This window comes from Cuculus canorus, chromosome 1 (assembly GCF_017976375.1).
Source record: "Cuculus canorus isolate bCucCan1 chromosome 1, bCucCan1.pri, whole genome shotgun sequence".
NCBI classification, from domain to species: domain Eukaryota; kingdom Metazoa; phylum Chordata; class Aves; order Cuculiformes; family Cuculidae; genus Cuculus; species Cuculus canorus.
Window position 1 is genome coordinate 162,930,709 of NC_071401.1, and position 17,380 is coordinate 162,948,088.

Sequence of the window (17,380 nt, forward strand, 5' to 3'; positions counted from 1 at the left end):
TGCCATTGTATTACATTTTTTTGCAGCCGTAGGGCACAAACTACAAGAATCTTCTTTCTTAAAGGCAGAGTTTGTGTATGGCTACTAGGATTGCAGTTTAAGGAGGCTGCACCATTTTTCTTCCAGTCTGTGCAGGATCCTTGGGCACATGTTAGCAGAACTGTTTGGTAGTTTGCTTGCTTACATTCTCAGCTCTGCTTTTGCTTGCAAGTCAGATTTTTGTCAAAAACAAAACCTGAAATAACGCTAGTAGCAAGCCTCCATCAAAACCTGAAACACACATCAAGCTTTCACACAAGACTGAAAATTCCAGCATCAGTTAGATGACTGTTTTGTAAGCTTAAATAAGTGGTCCTCAGCGAACAGCACAGAACAGTAACAATAGCAGTAATACAATTTCACCCAGGTTTTGTCTTTAATTTCCCAAATTAAACCAAGGATGGAATAGGAAACCTTCCACCTAGGCAAGAAAAGTATGTAGTTTAACATCTACTTTTGCAATAGCCCTTTCAGTTCAGCAGTTCCACGCTAACCTCTCAGACTGCATGTAAGCAGAATCACTGCTGCATGTGTAGGAAAATGTGCACACAAAGTTGTCAAACTACCCTAGCTTCCTGCTATTCAGTTTGTAAGAGCCGATTAAATGCTAATTAACAATAACTCCCTGAAACAACAGCCCACAGAAGTAAAGGTTTGAGATATAGTGACAGCTTGTCTTCTTAGGGAAAGAAAGAGAAGGAAGCTACGGAGGCAAGGATTATGAAGAAAAGGCTTATTAAAAAAACTCAGCACTTTGGATATTAAGCAGTGTCCTCATACAAATACTTGCTGGCTTAATAGAAAAGATCTTTTAATCACAGATTGAAAGCAAGTGGCAAATACTGAAATCAAATGCCATTTGGTTGTTGAACAGAAGAGCAAAGTTATGAAATTGCCTCAGTATTTGTCTCCAGGAATTCACAGCTGCTTGGCTCCAATTTCCATCTGCAAAACGAATAATTTCCATTTTAGGAGACCAGCTTGCAGGAGGTCAGAGCAATCTGGCTATCCTTGGTTACATATCGTGGCTGGTTACAAGCTGAAGGATCTGCTTATGCCAGTACATGCACAGAATATAACCTAAGTTCATCAAAGCAAATGTACTACAACTTCATCAGCCAAGGCAGAAGTTGCACTCAACTAGACTCTGCTGCTACTACAGAGAATTTAACATCTGCTTCTAGCAGTTTTAGGTCACGTGTTGGATGAAATTACAAATTCAATAATCCTGTATCACTGCAATGATGGGTAAGCATTTTGGCTTCACACATTCAAAGACGTTTCATCTACCTTCAGATTCAGTGGCCATGTCTAACTCTACATAGGCTTGCCAACTGGCAAACACAGATCATCCATGCTTCTTTCCCACAGTCCTTCAAAAGAACTCAGAAAAAAAAAAAAAGGATTACTGGCTTACGGCACTTTGTGGGAGTACAAAGTGTTATAACTACTGGCATAACATAGGAAAGAATTATAACAATACAGAAGATTCACAGTTCTTTCACTGTATGTGGTATGTACACTGAAGTCACAGGTCAAACCCAACGCAAATATAAGTTAGAGAAGACACAGTTAAAGCTTGCCAATTTGAATATTCTTCTAAAAGACATTACTCCTGATATATTTGCTTGAATTCACGAGTTCAAAAATAATGCCATAAAAATTTATTGCATCAAAGAATCAGAGACAACTCAAGTAACTAACTATTAGGTTTTTTTCTGAAGAATACTGTAAACCAGGCAAGCATCTGCACTGGTGGTTAATCTAGGCTACTCCAGTAAAAACAGTACAAATACTTAGTAAAACCATGGAGATACTATAGGTTAATTACATCACTACTATGCCTCTGAAAGTTCTAGAGTACACCTGCCTATTCATCCCCAAGCTCTAGGGATGTCATGAGAGGCAATAAACTATACAGTGTGAAAACATCTCCTAATAGCTAGAGAGAAAAGCCACTCTGAATGTTGTGAATTATTTAACCGTAAATATAGTTTAGGCTTTAAGTCGGAGGAGATAAAAATGTGCTTTCTCCCATATAAAAATACAAACACATACACAATAACCATCATGGCAGTCTGTTTTATCAAAGGAGCCAGAAGTACTGTATCAATTGCAGAAACCCAGGCCTTGCTGGCTAAAGAGAGGATTCTCTTGGCATGATGGACCAGTTCATTCAGCCAGCAACTTGCTGCCTAACTGCATTTTTCAGTTCAGACACTGCACTAACCTGAAAGTGTAATTTTACAAATTAAGTGCTATTCTCATCCTCTCCACCCCCACAGAACAGATGGGGCAGACAAACTACCTTTCTACCTAGTTATTCCAGCAGGTCACCAATGGCCTGCTACTCACCCTTCACGCACCAGCATAATCTTCTAAGCAGCAACTTCCCTTCATTCAGCATCCTCTTGTAAATTGGCAACAGTATTATTGTTGCATGACTAAGGTGTTTGGGGAAGGAGGGAAACAGACTTTCCTCCAGACAACTTTTTGCAATATTCACTGCAGTGGTCAACAGTTTTTTCTCCCAGCATTGTGTTATCACAGAATCAGGTTCCATAAATTGATAAAGTTCCAGATACCTCAGTGACTGAGTTTTAAGTCTTATTCAGAGATCCAGAAAACTGCAGAAAACCCACATACCACACTGTGCCTAAAGCGGGCAAATTATCTGCATTTTAAGTAAGAATTTCAGAAAGATTATTACATGTAAATTCTAAAGCCAGAGTGTTACCAAAAACTGCACTTCACCCAGAAATATTTGAGATTAAGAAGGTATAATAAACAGCCTAACGGAGTCATCACTACTCTCAGTGAATCATGACTCGATGTAAGTGGCAGAAGCATTTCACAATCTACACAAAGACTGACAAAAGCAGGAATTCATAGAAATCTTTGGTTCATATGTAATTTGTTTCACAGGAACCGCTCCTCACATTCTGCTATTCCTTACATTGAGCAGTTAAAACATTACAGAGAAAGAAACCATGAGTTTGGAGGGGATGCAGTATCTTAGGTAATCTCATGAAGTCAAGAGGAGCAGAGATGTAAATACCATGTCTCTTAGTGGTTGCTGATACTACCAAATAAAGGAAACAAACCTGTGACAGATCTTTCTTGGAGGGAGAAATCACAGTAGGCCACATGCTGGCTTCCATAAGCACCAGCACCTTGTTTAACTCTCTGCAGATGCAGACACTAATTCAGAGCCTGCTTTTATAACTCTAAAAGCACAAATAACTAAGCAGTGCTCCTTATTTATTAGAAGTTGAGGTAAAATAATTCAATTGCCAAGACCCACTTTCTATAACACAGGCAGAGCAAGGAGACAGGAGGACAGGAAAAGAGAAGAAGCAGCAATTTCTATGGATCAAAAAAATCCCTACCTCTGTCACTGTTTTATCTTATGATCATCAGAATATCTTCTCCCCTGTCTTTCCCTGTGCCCACCTTTGTCTAGGTCGAAGAACTTCAAACAGCAACTTGTGCAACTCAGTACGATGTAATATGGATTTCATGAATCACAGACAGCTACCAAGGTAAGTACATAAGTATACTGATATAAAGGTTAGTGATGTCATTCCTAGTTAAGTGTCACCCCTCAGTTCTACAGCCTATCACGTGAGCTCAACTGCCAAATATATGAAGCCAGATTTTAAATCACCCGTTCTAAAAACTGAAGGTCCCGGCTTCAGTTTTAAATGGTTTCAATACCAAAGTAGTATCTTTAGTTAAACTGCTATAAAGCAGTCCAAATCGATTTACTTTGGCTGTTATTTAAATTCTGCATAAAGATTTCCCAAGTATTAATAGAATGCAAAGCACGTTATCAAATACATTATCAGCAGTGAAACATGACAAAGCAAAATAAACAGGAAAAGAGACACCAAGAAAATTCTCCTATATTTAAGTCATTTAACTTGGCTATAGAAAATAATATTAGATAATTACAGAGAAGAAATGAAGAGTGCTCAAAATCCTAGATGAAAGAAATTAAGACAGCAAAGTCTTCAAATGCAGCCACAAGAGGTTCTACCTTGAAAAGATTAAGAACTCATTACTCCATGTGCAGGTAAGCAAACAGCTGCAGAGATACAAAGTCCCTGGAGGATCTACAAAAAGGGGGAAATTACACATTAGCTCTTCATGCAAACACTTGAGTCATATCTCTGGGTAGTTGACAATAAACTATGTCACTGAAGAATCTATGGCTCTGATACCAACAAGGCTTCTTAACCGAAAGTTACTTAGTCTTTTATTGGAATCCCCATAGTTTGCAAGCCTTCAGCTTTTGCCGATGCTTCTTATTTATATGCTGTATTTTGAAACACATCCCCCCCAAACACGGAAAAATATCTTTAATAAGACAACTATAATGTAAGTTTTTCCATGCCAGAATGGTTTTGGTTTTGTTTTAATCCACCATATACGCCTGACTCAATAGGTCACTTACCCTAAAAAAGAATGCCAAACAATTAACAGCATCAACATCTTAGAATTCACCACCATCTTAATCAGATATTTTGTTTTAGTAGGCTTTGCTTGCTTTTGTAAAGTTTTTGTAAGTCAAGCTGAAGCTGACACCAAAAAGCTGTCCTTTCCTCAGGAACTGCTCCTAACACATAAAAAACCCTCCCCTATTTCCATGTCTCTTGTGCCAGAGAACCTACTAATGATTAGGCTGCAAAAAAGCTACGGTCACTTGTTCACAGGTACAGTGATTCTCACATGGGTGAGCTCACAGCAAAAATAAATGACAGATTCAAAAACATTTAATGTTAAACCCTCACAAGATGTCATCTAGTCAGCCTACCTGCTACATCAAAATACTAAACTTAATGAACATAGTGTGCCTTCCTCAGTTTGAGTTTGTGAATTTTTGAATTATTCTGTTGACTGAAAAAGGAGATGAGCATCTTCTCGGGTTACTGTACCATTCCTGCCTTGGTGACAGGATAGACAATTACGCTACAATCAAGAGAAAATGCAAGTCACCAAATGGTTACAGTAGGCTTACCTGAATTTCAATAGGAAAACTGTAATCCTAGGCAGAAATTGGGAGATTCTGTAAATAAGTCTAGTTAATGGCACTTCGCATCAGGAACTGGAAATTACTACAGCACACTTGACAAACTGTAAATAAATCCGAATTGGTAGATACAAAATAAGGCAACCAAAAGTGACTGGCTAGTCAATTATAGGCATCCAACTGGTAACTGAACAGCATAGCTTCTACTTAGGATTCATATTTACTTCACATGATCTTTATGAACTGTGAACTGAAAATGCTGGTCGAGAAAAAACTCAGAACTCAAATATTCTTTTTGCTAAAGGACTGCATTCAACTGTACACAACACCATATTGAAATATTTGTACTAGTCTTTAGCAAAGCTTGTTCAGGGTGGTAGTTGTTCTTGAAGGAAGAAGGGAAACGACATGTTTGAGCATGAAGTTCTTACCAAAGGCAATGTGACATTCAAATACTTTGGGGAAGCCTCTAGCCTTAAACAAAACCAAAACCAAAACCAAGAAACTAAACCTCAGTACTAGCTGACCTGTAACTATCAAGAGGATAAATCAAACACTTCTTCTCAGACATGCTAAGACAGTACCACAGAATCACCGAGCGCTTCAAGCCTGCAATGCATGTTTCCCCAAAGAGGATTTCCATCATCTGTGGGATACTCAGACCTACCAGCGCAGTACAGCCTTGCTTTTCTAGGGACCGTGGGGAGAAGTGCTCTTTAAGAATTTAGATTCACTGAATGGGCTCTAGCAATTAAAGATTTTTTTTTTTTAATATAAAAAGCAGTATCTCAAGCTGCCACAAAAGAACTGCCGGATAAAAAAGGCAAAGGGACAGCTCAACGGAAATACGCTTTTCCTCCCAGCAACATAAATACCTTCCCTTGCATATTCCCCTTCCTGAAAATAGAATTTACATCTGACATGCTGGTACTACTGAAGAGGCAGAAGTAATCTATCACACCATCACATAAATTGAGTATATGACACTAAATATTTCTCCCCAGCTAGTGGTAGTCAACAGGCTACAATTCTGACTACATGAAGCTCAGTCTCCTCCATGGGGAGAAAAGAAAAAAATGCCTAATCTACGGTTAGCTTTATAAAGTAACCTCTTCATAGGGCATCTTTAACATTGCCAGGACAGCACACTGATTGCAAACTAAACAGCCTTATGACATTAGATTATCATTGCAAAGTTAGTCCATTAACAAGGAATTAGTCAAGAATTATCAGTTTTAAGTGAAAAAAACCACATACAGAGGTTAGCACTAAGATGAATTAACCCAATTCAAGAACAATTCTCTAGAAGAAGTTAGGGAAAGGATAAAATACCCCCTGCCCCTCATCCTACTTTCAGAAAAGCAAGTTAACACCTCTTTTAAACAAGAATTCCTATATGCAAGTACTGAGAGGTCGCATGTTTTTCCATACTTCACATCAGTATCTACAGCTACATCCAGCACTGGTATATGTTGCCAAAGCGTAAGTTTCTCAAGACAGCCTCTTCCTGAATCCCAACTGCAACTTTCTTTTCACAAGCTATTACAATACGTATATTAATTTAGATTTCCTCCTCTCCTCTAGTTTTACATTCATTATGTTTATACCTGGAAATATTTGTGTCACAAAACAAAAAGCAGAGTATGCAACATTTCTAGCACTATTTATTTGCAGCAGTCAAATCTTTAACAAATAGTGCAGAAACTATTCTAAAAATCCAAATGCCACTTGAGCCTGCAAACACCGAGCTACAGTTAGAATCAATGCTTTTTTACTCTATTATGGAGTACAGCATCCCCTTCAACTGCTGAGAAAACAACTGGAAAAGAGCTCCCTACTCCCACATCCTCTTACATCGGTTGGTAACTGACAAAACACTTTAAAAAATCCCCGTAATGTATCTCCTGGCATTCACACTAAGTTGTTCAATATTGTCATTTGAAATGGTAGTTTAAGTCACCACTGCTCTACTTCCCTACAGCTGTAGGTAAAACTTATTAATATAATACCTTCATGAACTTTCTTTGAAGTCACATTTGGCAGACCGGGACAAAGCAAGGTAGAGTGTGGATAAGACAGGGCATTGCAAATTGCAGGTAAAAATATGAATAAGCTATTTCACATAAAACTAACTTTGAGGGCAGCTCAACTGAAACAGAGAGCAATCATGTAATTGTCAGTGGGCTTCTTCAGTATTTTGCAAGTATATTACAAGTGTTAAGCAAAAGCCATAGAACTATTAAGTCACTACTTTGCAGAAGGGGGAGGGGAAGTTGTTTCTCTTCCTAAACATACAAATACCTGATAAATACTGTGGCATACAAGTATTAGCTATCAGTGCACAGATACAAGTGTGGCTATACAGAGACACAAACGCCATGCATCTGGTTAGGTTGTCTGCAAGCAAGTAGAAAATGAGTAACTGGAAAGCCACATCCAGAGAGATTCACAAACAAAAACACACCAACAACCACAGTGTTAGCACAACCCACCCTCTCTGCTCTGCTACACTCATAAGTCAACAAATTGAAGTTACACAAAAATTCCTCTTTCAGAGATAGCATTAAACTTTTATTTTCTGCTGATTAGGACTACTTTGTAGTGCAGGCTCCTTGTGAAATAAATCTTTATCGTTAGGACGTATAACAATTCAAGCTGCAGTTGTTAAAAATCATAGCAAATTGTGAAGTTTGGCAAGCTTTTTAAAAACACTGTTTTATACGGTTTGATAGAAATGAGATTATTACTTAACAGGGGCATCAATTTGGCCCACAGGCACAATACTGTCACACCAATCTTCACTTTTCACTTTAAGACATAAGGCAATTCATTTTTGCCCAAGCAATACCTAATGCACCAGGCTGGATTGGTTTGAAAACATTTACAAAGAACAGGTTAGTAAAACATGACTAAGAGTGGCTGACTTTCTGTAACTGGATAAAATAATACATTAACACTGCAAAATCAATAAGCAGAGTTACTTCTAGATAATACAAGGAAAGTAGCAAAAATTTAGACTGATGGAGGTGATAACACCAGTAGCTTTGGGTTGTTCAATCTCTGGGATGGAGGGGGGGGATGCTTTTGGAAAACTCTCATTGATTTCATTAAGATTATTCACTTAATTAAGCCTACTTATTCAAGTATAGTTGCATACCTTCGTGAACATACTCCAGGCAACAACGCTTTTGTTAAAACTTGGAATGCATGCTTTCCAGCTTTAAAATAACTTTTCCACTTCAGTAATGATAGTTTCTCAATCAAGAAAGCTAAAACAAATTTCAGGACATAAGCAAGTGAAAGTTTGAAAGCCTGAAGTCTGAGATGGTATTTTGGTTTCAGAAGGGGCCCAACAAGGATCCCAGAGGAATGCAGCTTCTCAGTGAAAGCTTCATCTAGGTCAAGTGTTTCAGAAGGTAGCATTGACCACACACATGCATCAGTGTACACACTTGTCAGCATTATTCACCTCTGTTACCAGACAAAGAAATTGTTATTTTGCTTTAGACAAATACTCAATTCAATTGTGAAATTTAAGAAAATTACTGTTAGGTAAGTTCATCCTATAGGTTTAAAGCAGAACTACTAAACAGGTTTCATGTTGCTAATGTTCATCCTAGTCATTCTGGCAAAAGAACCAAAACAATAACAGGAAAATGAAATTCACATGAAAAGTGACATATATGTATTTCAGATCCACAAGAAAAGGCCAAGACTTACATGCAATCCCCTGATGTACAAGAAATGTCAAATTCCAAAAGACATGTACAGAAGACACTGGTTACTCTTCTAGCTTCACTGTCAGGATAGTGAAGCAGCAGCAGCAAAACTAAATATATGATCAACCCAGGACTAAAATTTGTATAGTTATAGCCACTGGCTGGCTAACTGGTCACATGAAATTAAGCTGTCACAGTTTCAACTTAAGACTCTAAATTACAATTATAACATGTGAAAATACTTCAAAGGATATTTCAAACTGATTTAATAAATATATAACTAAATAAAAATCAGTGAGACTTGAACTCTGACAGAATTTTTTAGCACTGGAACCATTTCTAACAATCACAGCTTTACAGGTATTTCAGTACCAGAACAGATGGTTAGGTGTCAGTTATAGACCAAGTGTAAAATTAAAGTATTCAGAAGTTACAGCAGTTTAGCTGCAACCTTGAAGGTAAACCTACTTCTGTATGTAGGCCCAAAAATGAGGCTGCATTTGCTGGTCAAGTTTCTTTCACAGGTTTCACCCTCTTCTTAAAGCCAATTCCAGTCTTCAGTCTGTTTACAGACCTCTAGAAGCCATTACTCTAAGAAATATGTTGTTGGTGGGGTAAGTGTGAAAACAATGCTCAGGCATAAATGGGAAACAGTCTTGTTCAAATACTTCATCATACAGCTCTAATTTTTGTAGTCAAAGACTCAGTTTTTCCAGCTCAGTGGCTGATCTGGTGTTCTCAAAAAACAAGTGAAACAGAAAAGCTGGGTACCGGGTCTTGTCAAAACAAAGCACTTAAAGAAAACAATCCAGAAATACTCTCCCCTATCCCCATATACCCTGATCATCTTTTGCCTTCTTGTTCTACCTTTACAGTCTCTGAATTACTAGAAAGGAAACAGCTGAGGAATGCTGCCACTCTTATGCCATGCTTTCCATTGACAGTCATTTCAGGAATGCATATAGGAAAGTAAAGTAGCCTGGAATGTCTCCACCCATCCAGGAGCATCAGAAGCTGCCCAGCTTACCAAAAGCTCCATTGCCTTGCAGCTGCATTCCACTTCACATTTTTACAGTTGCCCATATCAATGAAAACAGATATATTGCTAAGCACTGATATAACACATTAGGTAAATGTCCTCATATGCTGTCCCAAAAGGGTGTACTTACGCCACAGCTGTCCAAAACTATCACCACACTCCTTTTAGAGCATATTAATCTAAATCTAATCCATCTGAATATATCCTTGGATAAATTTAAAGTATTAGCTAGAACACATACATGTTCCTCAATTCCACATCCTGTCAGCTCAGCCTCAGGAGTCGCAATTACACAGCAAGAGAAAAGCAATTCGCTGGGCTCTCAATTTTTGAGAAGATTGCAATAATTGTCTTACCAGCCCAAGTAAGACCTTTGAGAAAGAGAGAAAGTGAGAGTATGAGCAAAGGGATAAACAAGTAAAGAACTGGCCGAGAACTTTTCAAACCATCTGTTCCAACTAAAACTAAGCATACAATCTTAAGCCTGGAATACAGACCCTGTTAGATGATCTAAGTTGTATCTCTATTTATGATTTGTTCTGACTGTTTCAGTCTCCTAGCCTCAGATTTAGCTAAGACACTGAAATTTAGTAATTCGAAAAATAATAACACACTTGCAACTACAATGCAAAGATCAAAAAGGCCGCAAATCAAGTGTTCACATCAGTTGCATTCACACATACAAGTACATCATCTACTCTTACAAGGTCCTTTCGATGATTTAATACAAAAAAGTGTTCTAACCACACCACTACACCAGCACACATAGAAACATATAAGTAAAGCTTTACTGTAAAAGAAGCATTAATGCTACAGGGAAATTCATAGCTGTAGAGCAGCAGAAACTGTCCCTGCATGTTAGGTTCAGTAAATACTGAAGCTCTACCAGCTGAATTATTCCTTACATTGAACTTGAAACTCTTTCTCCATGGCTACCTAAGTTGAAGAAACCTTTCAGTTACACTAACACAGCAACTTGCTTTAAGTACTTACAATAATTACTACATGCTACAATTCACTTGGGTTGTTCTATTTGTGCACAAGAAATATCCATAGCAATGAAAACTACTATGTAACCCAGACAGAAATCCCAGGTTCAAACTTGACAGACCACAAAGAGGCCAAGACACACTTGAAGATAAAAAGGTGAAAAGATATGAAGAATCACATCTATTTTGCTCTTTCTGCCTCTGTTTCAAGAGGTAAAAAAATATGTAAAATACAAGATTGGTAGGAAGTTAAGAAGTACTTATCGTAGAATCTGAATGTAGCTACCATCACTACCGAAATTAAGATCTATGGCCCACAAAAGAACCAACTACTATTACGAAGGGGATTTTAAACAAATACACCTCTCCAGTCTAATACACTTATTATACACGGGCTCGTTTTCTCTATGTTTTGCTGTACAGATAGAGAATTAAAATAAGTAAATCAGGATAACATAATATAAGCTGAGAAAACAACTAAAAAATCTCCACTTGTATGAGAGCATTAGCGGTATTTGGTGGATGGGAGGTTGTTTACCCTCCAAATACTGAGATTTAGGTATCAGGATCATAACCTTTCTGTACAAAAGGAAGTTCTTGTACTTGACAGTCTTGATACAAGTTTCCCATACGCACCAGAATTTTTACTCTCCAAAAACGGCAGTGCAGAAGTCATAGCTAGGAGGTTACTATATATAGCTTTGAGTATAGCTTTGAGCTATTTCCATACCTTCCTTACCCTTGGTTGTTGGGTGCTGCTGATATGATGCAAACACCCTAGAGATTTAAGACTGTGGCAACCTGTTCTTTGCTCTTATGACTAGACATGCTTCACATGCTGTGGCCCCAGCTCAAATACATGACGTGTGTTATCATTTGTCAAAAAGGATCCCAATAGTGCAGCCTTAATGACTTCTATCAAGTTCTAAGACAAAGGGATCCAGTGCTGGTAGAGTTTAAGTCCCCTTTTTGTCTCTCCCCACCATGTGAAAGGATGTTGTAACAAGGACAACAGCTGATGCCAACTGTAACAATACCCTTCATCACATCAGGCACTGCAAGCCTGCCACCAGGAGTCCCGACAGAATTTTTCAAATGAACTACTGTAGAAACTCTTGCAAAGGAAGGTAATCCTTGTCCAAGAAATAAATACCATAGAACTCACAGGAAATATCAGGACAGCAATAACCATCCTTAGTCAGTTAGAAAGTGTAAGTGTTCAGCAAAACACACTCGTGAAGCACTTTTCAGCATCCTAATTACTACTGAGGGATCAACACAACAGAGTCCTACAGCAGTGGCATTAAATCAAAATTTCTCTTTAACACTGCGTACTGCTGTGCCTGCAAACTATAACATCAGTAAAACAGTCTCACCTTCATATTCAATTTAGTACTTCAAGAGTTGCAGAAAAACACCAATACTTGCAACAGAAAGATAGCCTTTGGGGGGCTTTGCTTAAACTGTACTTGTGCTGGACACAAAAAAGAGCACATGAATCCTCCACCGAGGATTAGAAGCCTCTCTTGCTCTTCAGCCTTTCCCAATGACAACACCTACGGTTCTCTATGCACAGTTCTCCCATGCACAAACAGCCAAGACACTTTCCCCTATCTTACCTACAAAGTAGTACCCTCCCCAGGAAGAACAAGATCAAGATAGCAGGACATGCTCTTTTCATGCTATGTGGTGGAATTCGGCTGCAGCACCCACTTTCCTCACCTTGAGAGAATGAGGCCAAAAAACAGGTTACCACCTCAGAGCAGTTAAAAGAGAAAAGGGAGCCAAAAAGCAGGCTGCATAAGCTCTCATACCTAACCACAGCCTGATCTCAGACACCTTCTTTATCAGTAACACGCAGGTACTCCACAGTGCACACTCCCTGTTCCCAGGGGAGCAGCATGGACAGGAAATCCAGCCTTCCAGGAAACAGGTCACATCACTGTCCCTCCCCACCAAATGCAGTCTTCCCTTGGCGCTGCCCAGAAAGGGTGGGCTCCCCTTTCCTGTACAAAGCTCTACACAACTTTTAGGCAAATGACTTTGAGTCACTCAAGCAATAAATTCCAACTGGATCTAGTGAACCAAGTCCTCTTTCATGGAAGGCAAGGAAAGAGAGGAAGAGTCCGAATTCTGAGGAAGGATAGATGCTAAGCTTTCAGGATGATAGAATTGAATCCTACTCCAAATACATGTGTCTGCCTTAGAAGGGACCAGGTTGTATTAAAAACAGTATATAACCTCCTCTTAACATTATTTTGGAATATGCTGCTTCCCCCACACCCTGCTGCAGAAACTATCGATCTGTGAAGTCACAGCTCACCTTTGGGCTTCTTTTTTTCTCTCAAGTTCTCCTTAGATTCAACTGTTAAGGCCGAGTAGAAGAGCTGCACTATCTGTAAGTTAGTTAGATCTCATCCTGTGGGACAACTGTCTAGGAATGCAATACTTAAAAGCAATCAGCTTCAACTTCCATTAAATTAACAGAACAGACATCTGAATGTAAATTTAGGGTCTAGTTTAAAAATCATTTTTCTGGTCTTACATATACACATGATATGTATATAATGCAGGATACTGCAGCAGGGTAGTCTGTATTCTGCTGCAATATTCTGCACTGCATTTGTCTCTAATAGACAGAAAAATGTTATACCCTGTTTTGTCCTCTGTGCGGAAGGCCTGACCTGAACCTATGCTAAAACAAGTTCTTAAACAGAATATTCAAACCCAACATTACATACAGAATAATCATCACCTAAAGACATATTTTTCCCCTTCTGCAAGATCTTTAACTCAAAGAAATTTATCCGACATCCTCAGATATGATGCGCGCAAGATCCCTCATTCACGTGCATGCAAATATAAACCAATATGGCACTGGCAAATGCAAGAGACAAAGAAAGTCCCTGCATATATACATTCCCTCTTCCTCCTCTGAGGTCCCAAGCCAACTGTAATTTTTTTTTCCCTGTATGCATTAAGAGAAACAATTCTACATAAAGCTTTCTGATTGTGACGGCATTCTACCCCACTGACACAGGAAAAGTTCAGCTAATGGCTTTACTAACAGAATTCGATGCTCCATTCAAGACCAGATCTGAAGTTCACCAGAATTTCAGGATTAATGGTACTTTCCCCTCAGCACTTCCAACCACCTGCGCTGTGGAAAACAGCTTAAATCTCTTCCTATAACTATTACATCTAACAGGACAAACAAAGGTTTTGCTAAGAAAACTAATTGCAAGAAAAAGTTTGATGTGAGACAAAAAGGACACAATCCAAAACAGGTAGAGTCACTTCATGTTTGCAGAGATAAACTTATTCCTGCAAACTGCCAGACAAGACAACAAAACTGCCAACCAACAAACCACAAAACAACAGCAAGCCATGGCCGTCTTAAACACAAGAATGTGGACTTCAACAGAATTGACATCAGTCAAAATTGCCAGGAAGAATGACAAATTTCTGAAGAGTTTCCTTTGGGAACAGATACAGCTTTGTTCGGTGCTACAGCCAAATGTGATTACATGAATACATGTTATAGACTGCATCATGTATGATTTGCACATTTTATATGGCATATTAGAGAAAAATATTTATTGATAATAATAAAGTGAAGCTATTCAGAGTTGGTCACGGGCAGAAATCTGTTATATCTTTTTTTTTTTTTCACAGCAACAGGCAACATTCATTTGCTGGACTGCCTCAAGAGGATTGTAACTTCACAACTGATCATCTTTGCTTTTAATACCACAAAACCAGAAAACGCTCTTTGGTATCACTACAGGAAGGGAGAAAGAGTGAGCAGAAGTTTTAGCAGTGATGTAAATCTTCACCTCTGTTCCCTTAGACTTTGCCCCTTCAAACTGCAAGCTGACTACAGGTAAAAAGAAAGACAGAATAGGCTCAGTATGAGCCTATTTTTTGAGCTTTGTTGTATACAGTATCAAAGTAATTTTGTATATTAGTCATTTGAATGCCATCTGAACTTCATAAAGACAGATAAGTCTCTTCTTCTAGCAAGAGTGTTAAACCAAACATCCTTTCCCACCAATCACTGGAGTACAGTAACGTGTAGACCAAATGACCCAACCTGTTAAGGTATGACTTGCAATACAGAGTCCCCTAGAAGCATGAAGCAACCATAACTTGATTAGAGAAGGATAAATAAAAAAAAACTCACTATGAAGTGACGGCCAGCCTGAAGTCAGGTAACTATGCTGCAGTAACATACCAACAGGCTTAACCACAACACGTTCATCTTTCCAGTTCAGCTCACAACTGAAAGCAAATCAATACCCTTAACAGGTGGGTGAGTGACAGCTCACACACATGAAACGGAGCGAAGAGTAGCAGAATTTTATATCTTGTGTTCAGGCAACTTAGATATTTGTACAACCTTACAGCCTTAAAAAAAAAAATCTACATAAGATGGATAAAATATGCTAAACAAAAATGAAGTGATGAATTTAAAAAAAGCACTGTATAACAAAAACATCCTAATCACTTCAACCTAACCATTTCGAGAAGATTTTTACTTGACCAACCTACATCTCATAATCATTAAAACTTTTTAACTATTGAACAATTTCTAAACTTAAGAACAAGAAGCTGGCCTGTCAAACTAATTTTTTGCTCTTTTGGATATCTAGTGAATCTAATATTGTGTGGAAGCTTTTGGCCTTCTAGAGAAACAAAAACTATTCAGGCAAACCCGCATTATCTCCGGATTGCCACAGCCTTTCCTTATTTGGCTAACGTTTTGAGATTCCAATCAGACTGCTATGAAGTTCAACATGCACAAAGCATCCATTTTGAGGAAACTTCACAGCCAGTTTCCCTTCCATTCCTCCCCTGCCCCAAGTGAAAGTTCTCTCCCTCAGCACCAATCTTCCCCCCCTCACCCACCCACACCAGAACAAAGCAATATGGATTCGTTTTTCTTTTTTTTACAGCTCTCCAACGCAGGAAAGGAAACTGCAAGAACCCTGCTCCTCTTAAAAGTTGGGCTCTCACACTGCGGCAGAAGCCATCGCTAAAGAAAGCAGGCAGCCTGTTATTGATACACGTTTCTATATTAGGAACAAAACACTGGTTCGCCATAGAAACCGGGGAGAAATAGATGATCCCTCTCTCCACATGCCCGCCCGCACACACACACGCACACACGAGCGGGCTTTAATCGGCTCAGTTGCCGCGAAACCGGTGAGACGGGGGGAAGGAGGAAAAGCGCTACCGGGATCCGTGGCCAGAGGCGACGGGAGTGGGACAGCGAGCCTGAACCCTCACCTGCGGGCGGCGGACGGGACAGGTGCCCCCCGGCCCGGCCCTTCCCGCCCACGGGGGCAGCGCGGGGAGAGTGCGAGGGGCGCACCGGCACCTCCTCCCACCCGCCCAGCGAGAGGCCCGAGGCGAGGGGTAAAGCTCCAGTCTGGCCCAAGAGGAGGGGGCGCAGCCTCTGCTCCAGCCCGAGGGAAGGCAAAGGGGAGCAGCCCCTGCTCTTTCTCCAGCCCAAGATGAGGGGAGGGGGCGCAGCCCCTGCTCTTGCTCCAGCCCGGCCCGAGGCAAAGGGGAGCAGCCCCTGCCCTAACCCGAGAGGACGCAAAGGGGAGCAGCTCCTGCTCTAGCTCCAGCCCAAAATGAGGGGGAACAGCCCCTGCCTCAGCCCGAGCCAAGCCGAGGGGCCGCAGCCCCCGCTCGGCCCCGGCGCCTGCCGCAGCCCCAGCGCAGGGGGAGACGCCGCCACCTCTGTCCCGTTCCTCCTCCTGGGGTGAGGGGAGCACTCGGGCGGCCGCCCCCGCTCCCTCCCCGCCGGCACCGTCACCGACCTGGTGGAGCGCGGTGAGCCCGTCCACATTGGCGTAGTTGATGTCGGCGCCGCGCTCTAGCAGCCGCAGCACCTCCTCGGTATCCCCGCTGGAGCAGGCGGCCAGGAAGACGGCTCCGTCATCGAACTTCACCTTGGTCTTCTTGCGCTTGACCACGGGCGGCTCCAGGTCGGTCTCGGAGCCGATCCAGCGCTTCAGCTGCTCGTTCCGCTTCTGCTTGGCGTCCGCCATCTTCATACCCCGCTCCCGCCTGGCCCCCTTCGCTAACGCCGCGCCGAGGACGGGCTCCGCACCGCCAGTATCCCACAGCGCACCGCGGCCCGCGCTCGCCCTCGCGCACTCACCCACCCACCCAGACGGAGGGCGCGGGGCGGGAGGGAACCGGAGGGGCGGGGCGGTGGCTGTGGCGGTGGTGGCGCCCGCTTCGTTAGCATAATCTCGCGAGATTTCCTGGCGGCGTCGGGGCGGTGGCGCCAGCCGTATTAGCATAATCTCGCGAGATTTCCGAGAGGCGGGGCTGGGCGGAGCCGGGGTGGGGGACGGGGTGCGGGGCGGCACCACCGCCGTCGCCTCTGTTGTGACTGGGGCGAGGCCGGCTAGGTTTGTCTTTTCCCGGGCCCGTGAGTTCAAGAGTTCAGTCCAAGGTTCACTGGCTTCCTCTGTCCCGCCCGGGCGAAAATCACCGCGGCCGTGGGGAAAGGAAAGGGCCTGCCTGGGCCTTGCCTCGGGACACC

General features: G+C 41.3%; 1 protein-coding gene across 11 annotated transcripts in view; it reads right to left on the reverse strand.

Annotated features, from left to right (window-relative positions):
- Nucleotides 1-17,023, reverse strand: part of PPP1R12A (protein phosphatase 1 regulatory subunit 12A) — a 119,605-nt gene extending 102,582 nt beyond the window's left edge. For 4 of the 11 annotated variants that reach the window (XM_054056497.1, XM_054056520.1, XM_054056505.1 and 1 more), the window contains exon 1: nt 16,647-17,021. In XM_054056497.1, coding sequence (XP_053912472.1) covers nt 16,647-16,883 — 237 coding nt within the window. In that variant the 5' untranslated portion in view covers nt 16,884-17,021. Of the gene's footprint in view, nt 1-16,646 lie in introns of all 11 variants that reach the window. The other 7 variants (XM_054056533.1, XM_054056483.1, XM_054056478.1 and 4 more) reach the window with 4 other exon arrangements.
- Nucleotides 17,024-17,380: the final 357 nt, after the last annotated feature.